Source organism: Oncorhynchus mykiss, chromosome 23 (genome assembly GCF_057628025.1).
Source record: "Oncorhynchus mykiss isolate SJ-2025 chromosome 23, ASM5762802v1, whole genome shotgun sequence".
Lineage (NCBI taxonomy): Eukaryota > Metazoa > Chordata > Actinopteri > Salmoniformes > Salmonidae > Oncorhynchus > Oncorhynchus mykiss.
The window spans coordinates 60,270,001-60,287,500 of record NC_143044.1 but is presented as its reverse complement, the minus strand read 5'-3'; the positions used below and the strand labels follow the sequence as shown (position 1 = coordinate 60,287,500).

The following is a 17,500-nucleotide window of genomic DNA, read 5'->3' as shown; positions in this document are numbered from 1 at the left end:
TGGCAGCACTACAACCCTTGTTAACCTGGCCTGAAAACAACTCCCGAGTGGTGCACGGCATCTCAGTCACTACAGACCCTGGTTCGTTTCCAGCCTGTATCACAACCGGACGTGATTACGAGTCCCATAGGGCGGTGTACAATTGGCCCAGCGTTGTCCGGGTTTGGCCGGGTTAGGCTGTCATTGTAAATAAGAATTTGTTCTTAACCGACTTTCCTAGTTAAATAAAGAACTGTCAACACACAACGTTTTTTAGGACACACAAGACCTGTGGAAGGAGACCAGGCCACCACACTGACTGTGGAGCAGTAGGGTCCTGTTCTTCAATAAGCCCTGTGAAAGGAGACCAGGCCATCACACTCCCTCACCTAGACCATCCTCCACTCCCTCACCTAGACCATCCTCCACTCCCTCACCTAGACCATCCTCCACTCCCTCACCAAGACCATCCTCCACTCCCTCACCTAGACCATCCTCCACTCCCTCACCTAGACCATCCTCCACTCCCTCACCTAGACCATCCTCCACTCCCTCACTTAGACCATCCTCCACTCCCTCACTTAGACCATCCTCCACTCCCTCACTTAGACCATCCTCCACTCCCTCACTTAGACCATCCTCCACTCCCTCACCTAGACCATCCTCCACTCCCTCACTTAGACCATCCTCCACTCCCTCACTTAGACCATCCTCCACTCCCTCACTTAGACCATCCTCCACTCCCTCACTTAGACCATCCTCCACTCCCTCACTTAGACCATCCTCCACTCCCTCACCTAGACCATCCTCCACTCCCTCACCTAGACCTTCCTCCACTCCCTCACTTAGACCATCCTCCACTCCCTCACCTAGACCTTCCTCCACTCCCTCACTTAGACCATCCTCCACTCCCTCACTTAGACCATCCTCCACTCCCTCACCTAGACCATCCTCCACTCCCTCACCTAGACCTTCCTCCACTCCCTCACCAAGACCTTCCTCCACTCCCTCACCAAGACCATCCTCCACTCCCTCACCTAGACCTTCCTCCACTCCCTCACCTAGACCATCCTCCACTCCCTCACCTAGACCTTCCTCCACTCCTTCACTTAGACCATCCTCTACTCCCTCACCTAGACCATCCTCCACTCCCTCACCTAGACCTTCCTCCACTCCCTCACCAAGACCTTCCTCCACTCCCTCACCAAGACCATCCTCCACTCCCTCACCTAGACCTTCCTCCACTCCCTCACCTAGACCATCCTCCACTCCCTCACTTAGACCATCCTCCACTCCCTCACCTAGACCATCCTCCACTCCCTCACCTAGACCATCCTCCACTCCCTCACCTAGACCATCCTCCACTCCCTCACCTAGACCTTCCTCCACTCCCTCACCTAGACCATCCTCCACTCCCTCACGAAGACCATCCTCCACTCACTCACCAAGACCATCCTCCACTCCCTCACCTAGACCATCCTCCACTCCCTCACCTAGACCATCCTCCACTCCCTCACCTAGACCATCCTCCACTCCCTCACCTAGACCATCCTCCACTCCCTCACCTAGACCATCCTCCACTCCCTCACCAAGACCATCCTCCACTCCCTCACCTAGACCATCCTCCACTCCCTCACCTAGACCATCCTCCACTCCCGCACGAAGACCATCCTCCACTCCCTCACCAAGACCATCCTCCACTCCCTCACCTAGACCATCCTCTTCTCCCTCACCAAGACCATCCTCCACTCCCTCACCTAGACCATCCTCCACTCCCTCACCTAGACCATCCTCTTCTCCCTCACCAAGACCATCCTCCACTCCCTCACCTAGACCATCCTCCACCCCATCACCTAGACCATCCTCCACTCCCTCACCAAGACCTTCCTCCAGTCACTTAGAGTTAGTTCTCTAGATTCCCTGGGTTAAGGGTTAGTTCCCTGGATTCCCTGGGTTAGGATTAGTTCCCTAGATTACCTGGGTTAGGATTAGTTCCATATATTACCTGGGTTAGGAGTAGTTCCCTGGATTCCCTGGGTCCTCATTCAGGTACAATATCAAAGACAGTCAGACCATCCTCGCTCAATGACCCCCCCCCCCTACACACACACACACACACAGCCTCACCAAGACCATCCTGCAGGAGTTATGTTGCTGTGGCACACTGCGAAACGATGCCCCTCTGGGCGGAGCCTGGGTGTGGCTGTGGGCATGTCCTTGGCCATGGGTGGGCAGGGCTCGGTGAGGAGGGGGAGTAGGTGGTCTGGGCTGTCCTGGTCCATGGGGAGGCAGGGCTCGGTGAGGAGGGGGAGTAGGTGGTCTGGGCTGTCCTGGTCCAGGGACGGCCGTAGTGGACAGGGACAGGGGGACGGGGTGACTGAGGTGAACAGGGGAGCACTGGGGTAGTCGTCGCTGGCTGTGGGAGGGGTAGGGCTGTCCAGGGGGGTGTTGGTTTTGGGCAGGAGGCTGTGGAGAGACGGGATACAGAATCACAGACACATCAATCAGAAACGGGGTCATATTCATTAGTACCCACTGCATCAAAATGTGTTTCAATGGAAATTGAAAATGAGCGTTTCTTATTGGGCAAGTTCAGGTATTCCCTCCCTGTTTCAGTGTGTTTTCTTCCGTTTGGTGCCTAATGAACATATCCCAGAACAGAAACAGACCAGAGCAGAACCTCCTGGAAGTCTGTTTCATATCATCAGCTGTCATGTCAAATCTCCATCCTTCTACCGCCCCTCTCCTTCACCTCCTCTAATCTCCTCCCCCTCTCCTTCACCTCCTCCACTCCTCCCCCTCTCCTTCACCTCGTTTCCACTCCTCCCCCTCTGCTTCATCTCCTCTCCACTCCTCCCCGTCTCCTTAATCTCCTCTCCACTCCTCCCCTCTCCTTAATCTCCTCTAAACTCCTCCTCCTCTCCATCTCGTCTACACTCCTCCCCCTCTCCTTAATCTCCTCTCCACTCCTCCCCTCTCCTTAATCTCCTCTCCACTCCTCCGCCTCTCCTTAATCTCCTCTCCACTCCTCCCCTCTCCTTAATCTCCTCTACACTCCTCACCCTCTCCTTCATCTCCTCTCCACTCCTCCCCCTCTCCTTCACCTCGTCAACATTCCTCCTCTCCATCTCCTCTCCACTCCTCCTCCTCTCCTTCATCTCATCTCCACTCCTCCTCCTCTCCTTCATCTCGTCTCCACTCCTCCCCCTCTCCTTCACCACCTCCACTCCCCTCTCCACTCCTCCCCCTCTCCTTCATCTCCTCTCCACTCCTCCCCCTCTCCTTCATCTCCTCCCCCTCCTCCCCCTCTCATTTTCTCTCCTCTCCTCCCTCTCTTCTCCATTCCTATCCTATCCTCACACTGTTATAAATCACAACATTTCCTCTAGTCCATTAAGCATTCCCTGGGTTAGAGTTAGAGTTAGTTCCCCGGATTCCCTGGGTTAGGATTAGTTCCCTGGATTCCCTGGGTTAGGATTAGTTCCCTGGATTCCCTGGGTTAGGATTAGTTCCCTGGATTCCCTGGGTTAGGGTTAGTTCCCTGGATTCCCTGGGTTAGGATTAGTTCCATGGATTCCCTGGGTTAGGATTAGTTCCCTGGATTCCCTGGGTTAGGGTTAGTTCCCTGGATTCCCTGGGTTAGGATTAGTTCCATGGATTCCCTGGGTTAGGATTAGTTCCCTGGATTCCCTGGGTTAGGATTAGTTCCCTGGATTCCCTGGGTTAGGGTTAGTTCCCTGGATTCCCTGGGTTAGGATTAGTTCCCTGGATTCCCTGGGTTAGAATTAGTTCCCTGGATTCCCTGAGTTAGGATTAGTTCCCTGGATTCCCTGGGTTAGGATTAGTTCCCCGGATTCCCTGGGTCCTCATTCAGGAACAATATCAAAGAGAGAGAGAGAGAGACAGGGGACGTCTGAACTAGTCTAGGTGGACAGAGCCACAGACCACACAGCTGTGTGGGGGGGGGGGACTAAAAATGTATTCCACTCAGTCACAAACACCCCTCTCCCTTATAACCCTGAACAGCTCCTGACCTCACCTGAACCCTGCTTACATCAAACAGACCTCTCTCCTCTTACCTCCAAAATGGCACCCTATTCCCTAAACTACAGGACTGGTCATTAAAACCAGACACTACAGCACCAGACACTACAGGACCAGACACTACAGGACCAGACACTACAGGACCAGACACTACAGGACCAGACACTACAGGAATGGTCACTAAAACCAGACACTACAGAACCGGACACTACAGGACCAGACACTACAGGACCAGACACTACAGGACCAGACACTACAGGACCAGACACTACAGGACCAGACACTACAAGACCAGACACTACAAGACCAGACACTACAGGACTGGTCACTAAAACCAGACACTACAGGACCAGACACTACAGGACCAGACACTACAGGACCAGACACTACAAGACCAGACACTACAGGACTGGTCACTAAAACCAGACACTACAGGACCAGACACTACAAGACCAGACACTACAGGACCGGACACTACAGGACCAGACACTACAGGACCAGACACTACAAGACCAGACACTACAGGACTGGTCACTAAAACCAGACACTACAGGACCAGACACTACAAGACCAGACACTACAGGACTGGTTTTAGTGTCACCTGAATATAACACTCTGTTGTTGTTAACGCCTGTCACCTGTCACTACAGGACCAGACACTACAGGACCAGACACTACAGGACCAGTCACTACAGGACCAGACACTACAGGACCGGACACTACAGGACCAGACACTACAGGACCAGACACTACAGGACCAGACACTACAGGACGGGTCACTAAAACCAGACATTACAGTACAGAACCAGACACTACAGGACCAGACACTACAGGACGGGTCACTAAAACCAGACACTACAGAACCAGACACTACAGGACCAGACCCTACAGGACGGGTCACTAAAACCAGACACTACAGGACCAGACACTACAGGACCAGACCCTACAGAACCAGACACTACAGGACCAGACACTACAGGACCAGACACTACAGGACCAGACACTACAGGACCAGACACTACAGAACCAGACACTACAGGATGGGTCACTAAAACCAGACACTACAGGACCAGACACTACAGGACCAGACACTACAGAACCAGACACTACAGGACCAGACACTACAGGACCAGACACTACAGAACCAGACACTACAGGACCAGACACTACAGGACCAGACACTACAGGATGGGTCACTAAAACCAGACACTACAGGACCAGACACTACAGGACCAGACACTACAGAACCAGACACCACAGGACCAGACACTACAGGACCAGACACTACAGGACCAGACACTACAGGACCAGACACTACAGGATGGGTCACTAAAACCAGACACTACAGGACCAGACACTACAGAACCAGACACTACAGGACCAGACACTACAGGACCAGACACTACAGAACCAGACACTACAGGACCAGACACTACAGGACCAGACACTACAGGACCAGACACTACAGGACCAGACACCACAGGACTGGTCACTAAAACCAGACACTACAGGACCAGACACTACAGGACGGGTCACTAAAACCAGACACTACAGGACCAGACACTACAGGACCAGACACTACAGGACCAGACACTACAGAACCAGACACTACAGGACCAGACACGACAGGACCAGACACTACAGGACCAGACACTACAGAACCAGACACTACAGGACCAGACACTACAGGACCAGACACTACAGGACCAGACACGACAGGACCAGACACTACAGGACCAGACACTACAGGACCAGACACTACAGGACCAGACACTACAGAACCAGACACTACAGGACCAGACACTACAGGACCAGACACTACAGGACCAGACACTACAGGACCAGACACCACAGAACGGGTCACTAAAACCAGAAATTACAGGACGGGTCACTAACACCAGACACCACAGGTAGGGTCACTAAAACCAGACACCACAGGTAGGGTCACTAAAACCAGACACCACAGGTAGGGTAACTAAAACCAGACACCACAGGTAGGGTAACTAAAACCAGACACTACAGGATGGGTAACTAAAACCAGACACCACAGGTAGGGTCACTAAAACCAGACACCACAGGACGGGTAACTAAAACCAGACACCACAGGTAGGGTCACTAAAATCAGACACTACAGGACGGGTAACTAAAACCTTGCCAGAAGGTCTATGCACCTGTAACACACGTCAACTCAAAACACAAAGCCTTTTCCTTTTATCCTTCCTGAGTTCCTTCAACTCAATACATCAGTTCTGTTTCAGTTGAAATAACGCAATCACATCCTGCCACGTCAACAACAAAAAGTTATTTGAGCTTACAGGGAACAGATTGATTCAATCTGAATCTGAACTGAAGCTTTGTAATTCACCTGAGTATAACACTCTGTTGTTGTTAACGCCTGTCACCTGAATATAACACTCTGTTGTTGTTATAGTATCAGCCTGAATATAACACTCTGTTGTTGTTATAGTATCAGCCTGAATATAACACTCTGTTGTTGTTAACGCCTGTCACCTGAATATAACACTCTGTTGTTGTTAACGCCTGTCACCTGAATATAACACTCTGTTGTTGTTAACGCCTGTCACCTGAATATAACACTCTGTTGTTGTTAACGCCTGTCACCTGAATATAACACTCTGTTGTTGTTAACGCCTGTCACCTGAATATAACACTCTGTTGTTGTTAACGCCTGTCACCTGAATATAACACTCTGTTGTTGTTAACGCCTGTCACCTGAATATAACACTCTGTTGTTGTTAACGCCTGTCACCTGAATATAACACTCTGTTGTTGTTAACGCCTGTCACCTGAGTATAACACTCTGTTGTTGTTAACGCCTGTCACCTGAATATAACACTCTGTTGTTGTTATAGTATCAGCCTGAATATAACACTCTGTTGTTGTTATAGTATCAGCCTGAATATAACACTCTGTTGTTGTTAACGCCTGTCACCTGAATATAACACTCTGTTGTTGTTAACGCCTGTCACCTGAATATAACACTCTGTTGTTGTTAACGTATCAACCTGAATATAACACTCTGTTGTTGTTAACGCCTGTCACCTGAATATAACACTCTGTTGTTGTTATAGTATCAGCCTGAATATAACACTCTGTTGTTGTTAACGCCTGTCACCTGAATATAACACTCTGTTGTTGTTAACGCCTGTCACCTGAATATAACACTCTGTTGTTGTTAACGCCTGTCACCTGAATATAACACTCTGTTGTTGTTAACGCCTGTCACCTGAATATAACACTCTGTTGTTGTTAACGCCTGCCACCTGAATATAACACTCTGTTGTTGTTAACGCCTGTCACCTGAATATAACACTCTGTTGTTGTTAACGCCTGTCACCTGAATATAACACTCTGTTGTTGTTAACGCCTGTCACCTGAATATAACACTCTGTTGTTGTTAACGCCTGCCACCTGAATATAACACTCTGTTGTTGTTAACGCCTGTCACCTGAATATAACACTCTGTTGTTGTTAACGCCTGTCACCTGAATATAACACTCTGTTGTTGTTAACGCCTGTCACCTGAATATAACACTCTGTTGTTGTTAACGCCTGTCACCTGAATATAACACTCTGTTGTTGTTAACGCCTGTCACCTGAATATAACACTCTGTTGTTGTTAACGCCTGTCACCTGAATATAACACTCTGTTGTTGTTAACCTATCAGCCTGTCACCTGAATATAACACTCTGTTGTTGTTAAAGTATCAGCCTGAATATAACACTCTGTTGTTGTTAACGCCTGTCACCTGAATATAACACTCTGTTGTTGTTAACGTATCAGCCTGCGGCTTTGAAAACCCAACAACAATTGACTAGATATCAATATTCCCGGTGTGTGTCACGCAAAAATAAAACAATTTATTCTATTAACAAGCATCTTTCACTGCGCGACCAGAGCGGGGTTTCTCTCAGCAGAGGTCCATTATGTACACCACCTCCGCTGGGCGCCAGACATTTCATTGGATTTGAATTAGCTGCCGATTGTGTGAAAATAACATATCACACAGGGAGATAGAGGGAGGGAGAGAATAGGATGGAGAGAAGGATGGAGAAAGAGAGAGAGCGAGAGGGAGAGATGGGGGGAGAGAAGGATGAGAGAGAGAGAGAGAGAGAGAGAGAGAGAGAGAGAGAGAGAGATGGGGGGAGAGAATGATGGAGAGAGAGAGAGAGAGCGCGAGAGAGAGAGAGATGGGGAGGAGAGAAGGATGGAGAGAGAGAGAGAGAGAGAGAGCGAGAGAGAGAGATAGATGGGTGGGATTAGCTGTTGTTGTGTGTGAGGAAGCCAGTGGGGGGAGAGATTGAAAGAGGAGTGTCGTGTCTTTGGCTATGCCGGATTAAGTGATATGACATGCTATTCTATAAAATCCTTTCTCCGTAATTAATATCACCTGATTGAGCTAATCATGTAAATGTAATTAACTAGAGAGTCGAGGGACCACGAAATAATATTTATAGAGCTGTTATCTTCCGAATAAACTCTTAAAGACCTAGTAATATTTTACATCAATAGCAGTCAACATTAATCGTCACCTTAATTCAGTCTCATCTGAAAGATGTACATTAGTAGTTATCTTCACGAACCCTGGCTAACAAACCTACTCCCAGGCCAACGTCATGACAGTATGGTACTGTATGGTACCGTAGGTATTTATGACTGTCATAAACCTACCCCCAGGCCAACGTCATGACAGTATGGTACTGTATGGTACTGTTTGGTACTGTATGGTACTGTAGGTATTTATGACTGTCATAAACCTACCCCCAGGCCAACGTCATGACAGTATGGTACTGTATGGTACTGTTTGATACTGTATGGTACTGTAGGTATTTATGACTGTCATAAACCTACCCCCAGGCCAACGTCATGACAGTATGGTACTGTATGGTACTGTAGGTATTTATGACTGTCATAAACCTACCCCCAGGCCAATGTCATGACAGTATGGTACTGTATGGTACTGTATGGTACTGTAGGTATTTATGACTGTCATAAACCTACCCCCAGGCCAATGTCATGACAGTATGGTACTGTATGGTACTGTTTGATACTGTATGGTCCTGTAGGTATTTACGACTGTCATAAACCTACCCCCAGGCCAATGTCATGACAGTATGGTACTGTATGGTACTGTAGGTATTTATGACTGTCATAAACCTACCCCCAGGCCAATGTCATGACAGTATGGTATTGTATGGTACTGTATGGTCCTGTAGGTATTTATGACTGTCATAAACCTACCCCCAGGCCAACGTCATGACAGTATGGTACTGTATGGTACTGTTTGGTACTGTACTGTACTGTAGGTATTTATGACTGTCATAAACCTACCCCCAGGCCAACGTCATGACAGTATGGTACTGTATGGTACTGTAGGTATTTATGACTGTCATAAACCTACCCCCAGGCCAACGTCATGACAGTATGGTATTGTATGGTACTGTTTGGTACTGTACTGTACTGTAGGTATTTATGACTGTCATAAACCTACCCCCAGGCCAACGTCATGACAGTATGGTATTGTATGGTACTGTAGGTATTTATGACTGTCATAAACCTACCCCCAGGCCAACGTCATGACAGGAGGAAGAAGAGAAATGAACCTTGAAGATGCTGCTGCTGTGTTTCTGTCTCTGTGGCGGTGTCTGTGTCTGGGCTTGAGGCTGGCCACGTGGGGAATCTCTATGGCTTGGACCGGAGGATCTGTTAGGCCCCACCGACCTGTGACACAACAACAGATTTACACTTTCAAAAATGGGTCTTTTATAAATATGAAATACACAAAATCAGTCCCCAGGTGTGAATTTGTATACTTAACTTCAACTCAATGGGTTGACCGTGGTACTTTAGGAGACGACTGGCTAGGGGTTGACCGTGGTACTTTAGAAGACGCCTGGCTAGCCCGTTCCATACAGTCTACAGCGGCTAGCCCGTTCCATACAGTCTACAGCCCAATACATACAGTCTACAGCCCAATCCATACAGTCTACAGCCCAATCCATACAGTCTACAGCCCAATCCATACAGTCTACAGCCCAATCCATACAGTCTACAGCCCAATCCATACAGTCTACAGCGGCTAGCCCAATCCATACAGTCTACAGCCCAATCCTTACAGTCTACAGCCCAAACCTTACAGTCTACAGCCCAATCCATACAGTCTACAGCCCAATCCATACAGTCTACAGCGGCTAGCCCAATCCATACAGTCTACAGCCCAATACATACAGTCTACAGCCCAATACATACAGTCTACAGCCCAATACATACAGTCTACAGCCCAATCCATACAGTCTACAGCCCAATCCTTACAGTCTACAGCCCAAACCTTACAGTCTACAGCCCAATCCATACAGTCTACAGCCCAATACATACAGTCTACAGCCCAATACATACAGTCTACAGCCCAATACATACAGTCTACAGCCCAATCCATACAGTCTACAGCCCAATCCTTACAGTCTACAGCCCAAACCTTACAGTCTACAGCCCAATACATACAGTCTACAGCCCAATACATACAGTCTACAGCCCAATACATACAGTCTACAGCCCAATCCATACAGTCTACAGCCCAATACATACAGTCTACAGCCCAAACCTTACAGTCTACAGCCCAATCCATACAGTCTACAGCCCAATACATACAGTCTACAGCCCAATACATACAGTCTACAGCCCAATCCATACAGTCTACAGCCCAATCTATACAGTCTACAGCCCAATCCTTACAGTCTACAGCCCAATACATACAGTCTACAGCCCAATCCATACAGTCTACAGCCCGTTCCATACAGTCTACAGTGGCCAGCCCGTTCCATACAGTCTACAGTGGCTAGCCCAATCCATACAGTCTACAGCCCAATCCATACAGTCTACAGCCCAATACATACAGTCTACAGCCCAATCCATACAGTCTACAGCGGCTAGCCCAATCCATACAGTCTACAGCGGCTAGCCCAATCCATACAGTCTACAGCCCGTTCCATACAGTCTACAGCGGCTAGCCCAATCCATACAGTCTACAGCAGCTAGCCCAATCCATACAGTCTACAGCCCAATCCATACAGTCTACAGCCCAATCTATACAGTCTACAGCCCAATCCATACAGTCTACAACGGCTAGCCCAATCCATACAGTCTACAGCCCAATCTATACAGTCTACAGCCCAATCCATACAGTCTACAGCCCAATCCATACAGTCTACAACGGCTAGCCCAATCCATGTGGCTAGTTTCTAATGTCCTACCTGTTGGTCTATATTATATTATATTAGTTTCTAATGTCCTACCTGTTGGTCTATATTATATTATATTAGTTTCTAATGTCCTACCTGTTGGTCTATATTATATTATATTAGTTTCTAATGTCCTACCTGTTGGTATATATTATATTACCTCAGCTGGTCCATAGTGTTCTATATTACCTCAGCTTGTCCATAGTGTTCTATATTACCTCAGCTGGTCCATAGTGTTCTATATTACCTCAGCTTGTCCATAGTGTTCTATATTACCTCAGCTTGTCCATAGTGTTCTATATTACCTCAGCTTGTCCATAGTGTTCTATATTACCTCAGCTGGTCCATAGTGTTCTATATTACCTCAGCTTGTCCATAGTGTTCTATATTACCTCAGCTGGTCCATAGTGTTCTATATTACCTCAGCTTGTCCATAGTGTTCTATATTACCTCAGCTGGTCCATAGTGTTCTATATTACCTCAGCTTGTCCATAGTGTTCTATATTACCTCAGCTTGTCCATAGTGTTCTATATTACCTCAGCTGGTCCATAGTGTTCTATATTACCTCAGCTTGTCCATAGTGTTCTATATTACCTCAGCTGGTCCATAGTGTTCTATATTACCTCAGCTTGTCCATAGTGTTCTAATTCACCTCAGCTGGTCCATAGTGTTCTAATTCACCTCAGCTGGTCCATAGTGTTCTATATTACCTCAGCTTGTCCATAGTGTTCTAATTCACCTCAGCTGGTCCATAGTGTTCTATATTACCTCAGCTTGTCCATAGTGTTCTAATTCACCTCAGCTGGTCCATAGTGTTCTAATTCACCTCAGCTGGTCCATAGTGTTCTATATTACCTCAGCTTGTCCATAGTGTTCTGTATTACCTCAGCTGGTCCATAGTGTTCTAATTTACCTCAGCTTGTCCATAGGGTTCTAATTTACCTCAGCTGGTCCATTGTGTTCTAATTTACCTCAGCTGGTCCATAGTGTTCTAATTCACCTCAGCTGGTCCATATGGTTCTAATTCACCTCAGCTGGTCCATAGTGTTCTAATTCACCTCAGCTGGTCCATAGTGTTCTAATTTACCTCAGCTGGTCCATAGTGTTCTATATTACCTCAGCTTGTCCATAGTGTTCTAATTCACCTCAGCTGGTCCATAGGGTTCTAATTCACCTCAGCTTGTCCATAGTGTTCTATATTACCTCAGCTGATCCATAGTGTTCTATATTACCTCAGCTTGTCCATAGTGTTCTAATTCACCTCAGCTTGTCCATAGTGTTCTATATTACCTCAGCTGGTCCATAGTGTTCTATATTACCTCAGCTTGTCCATAGTGTTCTATATTACCTCAGCTTGTCCATAGTGTTCTAATTTACCTCAGCTGGTCCATAGTGTTCTATATTACCTCAGCTTGTCCATAGGGTTCTATATTACCTCAGCTGGTCCATAGTGTTCTATATTACCTCAGCTTGTCCATAGTGTTCTATATTACCTCAGCTTGTCCATAGTGTTCTAATTCACCTCAGCTGGTCCATAGTGTTCTATATTACCTCAGCTTGTCCATAGTGTTCTATATTACCTCAGCTTGTCCATAGTGTTCTATATTACCTCAGCTTGTCCATAGTGTTCTATATTACCTCAGCTGGTCCATAGTGTTCTATATTACCTCAGCTTGTCCATAGTGTTCTATATTACCTCAGCTGGTCCATAGTGTTCTATATTACCTCAGCTTGTCCATAGTGTTCTATATTACCTCAGCTGGTCCATAGTGTTCTATATTACCTCAGCTTGTCCATAGTGTTCTAATTCACCTCAGCTGGTCCATAGTGTTCTAATTCACCTCAGCTGGTCCATAGTGTTCTATATTACCTCAGCTTGTCCATAGTGTTCTAATTCACCTCAGCTGGTCCATAGTGTTCTATATTACCTCAGCTTGTCCATAGTGTTCTAATTCACCTCAGCTGGTCCATAGTGTTCTAATTCACCTCAGCTGGTCCATAGTGTTCTATATTACCTCAGCTTGTCCATAGTGTTCTGTATTACCTCAGCTGGTCCATAGTGTTCTAATTTACCTCAGCTTGTCCATAGGGTTCTAATTTACCTCAGCTGGTCCATTGTGTTCTAATTTACCTCAGCTGGTCCATAGTGTTCTAATTCACCTCAGCTGGTCCATATGGTTCTAATTCACCTCAGCTGGTCCATAGTGTTCTAATTCACCTCAGCTGGTCCATAGTGTTCTAATTTACCTCAGCTGGTCCATAGTGTTCTATATTACCTCAGCTTGTCCATAGTGTTCTAATTCACCTCAGCTGGTCCATAGGGTTCTAATTCACCTCAGCTTGTCCATAGTGTTCTATATTACCTCAGCTGATCCATAGTGTTCTATATTACCTCAGCTTGTCCATAGTGTTCTAATTCACCTCAGCTTGTCCATAGTGTTCTATATTACCTCAGCTGGTCCATAGTGTTCTATATTACCTCAGCTTGTCCATAGTGTTCTATATTACCTCAGCTTGTCCATAGTGTTCTAATTTACCTCAGCTGGTCCATAGTGTTCTATATTACCTCAGCTTGTCCATAGGGTTCTATATTACCTCAGCTGGTCCATAGTGTTCTATATTACCTCAGCTTGTCCATAGTGTTCTATATTACCTCAGCTTGTCCATAGTGTTCTAATTCACCTCAGCTGGTCCATAGTGTTCTATATTACCTCAGCTTGTCCATAGTGTTCTATATTACCTCAGCTTGTCCATAGTGTTCTATATTACCTCAGCTTGTCCATAGTGTTCTATATTACCTCAGCTGGTCCATAGTGTTCTATATTACCTCAGCTGGTCCATAGTGTTCTTTATTATCTCAGCTGGTCCATAGTGTTCTATATTACCTCAGCTTGTCCATAGTGTTCTAATTCACCTCAGCTTGTCCATAGTGTTCTATATTACCTCAGCTTGTCCATAGTGTTCTAATTTACATCAGCTTGTCCATAGTGTTCTAATTTACCTCAGCTTGTCCATAGTGTTCTAATTCACCTCAGCTTGTCCATAGTGTTCTAATTTACCTCAGCTTGTCCATAGTGTTCTATATTACCTCAGCTGGTCCATAGTGTTCTATATTACCTCAGCTTGTCCATAGTGTTCTATATTACCTCAGCCTGTCCATAGTGTTCTATATTACCTCAGCTTGTCCATAGTGTTCTATATTACCTCAGCTGGTCCATATGGTTCTAATTCACCTCAGCTTGTCCATAGTGTTCTAATTTACCTCAGCTTGTCCATAGTGTTCTAATTTACCTCAGCTTGTCCATAGTGTTCTATATTACCTCAGCTGGTCCATAGTGTTCTATATTACCTCAGCTTGTCCATAGTGTTCTAATTCACCTCAGCTGGTCCATAGTGTTCTATATTACCTCAGCTTGTCCATAGTGTTCTAATTCACCTCAGCTGGTCCATAGTGTTCTATATTACCTCAGCTTGTCCATAGTGTTCTATATTACCTCAGCTGGTCCATAGTGTTCTATATTACATCAGCTTGTCCATAGTGTTCTAATTCACCTCAGCTTGTCCATAGTGTTCTATATTACCTCAGCTGGTCCATAGTGTTCTATATTACCTCATCTTGTCCATAGTGTTCTAATTCACCTCAGCTGGTCCATAGTGTTCTATATTACCTCAGCTTGTCCATAGTGTTCTAATTTACCTCAGCTGGTCCATAGTGTTCTATATTACCTCAGCTTGTCCATAGTGTTCTATATTACCTCAGCTTGTCCATAGTGTTCTATATTACCTCAGCTTGTCCATAGTGTTCTATATTACCTCAGCTGGTCCATAGTGTTCTAATTCACCTCAGCTGGTCCATAGTGTTCTATATTACCTCAGCTTGTCCATAGTGTTCTATATCACCTCAGCTTGTCCATAGTGTTCTAATTTACCTCAGCTTGTCCATAGTGTTCTATATTACCTCAGCTTGTCCATAGTGTTCTAATTTACCTCAGCTGGTCCATAGTGTTCTAATTTACCTCAGCTTGTCCATAGTGTTCTATATTTCCTCAGCTTGTCCATAGTGTTCTAATTCACATCAGCTTGTCCATAGTGTTCTAATTCACCTCAGCTTGTCCATAGGGTTCTAATTCACCTCAGCTTGTCCATAGGGTTCTAATTTACCTCAGCTGGTCCATAGGGTTCTAATTCACCTCAGCTTGTCCATAGGGTTCTAATTCACCTCAGCTTGTCCATAGTGTTCTAATTCACCTCAGCTTGTCCATAGTGTTCTAATTCACCTCAGCTTGTCCATAGTGTTCTATATTACCTCAGCTTGTCCATAGGGTTCTAATTTACCTCAGCTGGTCCATAGGGTTCTGTATTACCTCAGATTGTCCATAGGGTTCTAATTCACCTCATCTTGTCCATAGGGTTCTTCTTGTTGGTGAAGAGTAGTCTCAGGAGGGTCTTTCTCTTGATGGAGACGATGAGGCCGGCTCCCAGGAAGGTTATTAGAGTCAACAGGACCCCCACCGCCACGCCACCGTAGTCTGGGAAATGACATCAGAGACAGACATGAAGTACATGAAAACAGCAATACCTTTTGAACCTGGGGAGCCAGATCCTGTGGTAGAAACAATGGCCATCTATAGCAGCATGGCTAGTCTCAATGAGGAACACTGGAATTAGCTACAATGGCCAACTATAGCAACATGGCTAGTCTCAATGAGGAACAATGGCATTAGCTACAATGGCCAACTATAGCAACATTGCTAGTCTCAATGAGGAACAATGGAATTAGCTACAATGGTCATCTATAGCAACATTGCTAGTCTCAATGAGGAACAATGGAATTAGCTACAATGGCCATCTATAGCAGCATGGCTAGTCTCAATGAGGAACAATGGCATTAGCTACAATGGCCAACTATAGCAACATGGCTAGTCTCAATGAGGAACAATGGCATTAGCTACAATGGCCATCTATAGCAACATGGCTAGTCTCAATGAGGAACAATGGCATTAGCTACAATGGCCATCTATAGCAACATGGCTAGTTTCATTGAGGAACAATGGCATTAGCTACAATGGCCAACTATAGCAACATTGCTAGTCTCAATGAGGAACAATGAAATTAGCTACAATGGTCATCTATAGCAACATTGCTAGTCTCAATGAGGAACAATGGAATTAGCTACAATGGTCATCTATAGCAACATGGCTAGTCTCAATGAGGAACAATGGCATTAGCTACAATTGCCATCTATAGCAACATGGCTAGTCTCAATGAGGAACAATGGCATTAGCTACAATGGCCATCTATAGCAACATGGCTAGTCTCAATGAGGAACATTGGAATTTCAATTAACAATCTGAAATGACTAAATGGATAAGGAATTGACCCCAAGCCTACTTTGCATGACATTATAGCAGACTTTTGGGTTGGTAACAATGGGTACCTGCTAGCCTCATCGGTCCACTGTCCACACTTCCCCCGAAGCCTGCCTTGTCACAGAAGGGAGGAGCCCAGTGGGCCTCACAGTGGCAGTTCTTGTTGTTATTACACACCTGTAGGTAGGAAACCACAACATATTGTTGTTATAACACACCTGTAGGTAGGAAACCACAACATATTGTTGTTATAACACACTTGTAGGTAGGAAACCACAACATATTGTAGTTATAACACACCTGTAGGTAGTATACCACAACATATTGTAGTTATATCACACCTGTAGGTAGTATACCACAACATATTGTAGTTATATCACACCTGTAGGTAGTATACCACAACATATTGTAGTTATATCACACCTGTAGGTAGTATACCACAACATATTGTAGTTATATCACACCTGTAGGTAAGAAACCACAACATATTGTAGTTATATCACACCTGTAGGTAGTATACCACAACATATTGTAGTTATATCACACCTGTAGGTAGTATATCACAACATATCACACCTGTAGGTAGTATATCACAACATATCACACCTGTAGGTAGTATATCACAACATATCACACCTGTAGGTAGTATATCACAACATATCACACCTGTAGGTAGTATACCACAACATATTGTAGTTATATCACACCTGTAGGTAGGAAACCACAACATATTGTTGTTATAACACACCTGTAGGTAGTATATCACAACATATTGTAGTTATAACACACCTGTAGGTAGTATACCACAACATATTGTAGTTATTACACACCTGTAGGTAGTATATCA

General features: G+C 45.7%; 1 protein-coding gene across 1 annotated transcript in view; it reads right to left on the bottom strand.

The window, feature by feature from the left end:
• The window catches only part of LOC110510837 (disintegrin and metalloproteinase domain-containing protein 12), a 226,301-nt gene that overhangs the window by 8,651 nt on the left and 200,150 nt on the right, over nt 1–17,500 (bottom strand). Inside the window, exons 18-21 of the mRNA XM_090217802.1 lie at nt 16,722–16,830; nt 15,678–15,813; nt 9,649–9,766; nt 2,107–2,445 (exon numbers count right to left, since the gene is read on the bottom strand). Of these exons, the coding sequence (XP_090073928.1) occupies nt 2,107–2,445; nt 9,649–9,766; nt 15,678–15,813; nt 16,722–16,830 (702 nt within the window). The remainder of the gene's footprint in view (nt 1–2,106; nt 2,446–9,648; nt 9,767–15,677; nt 15,814–16,721; nt 16,831–17,500) is intronic.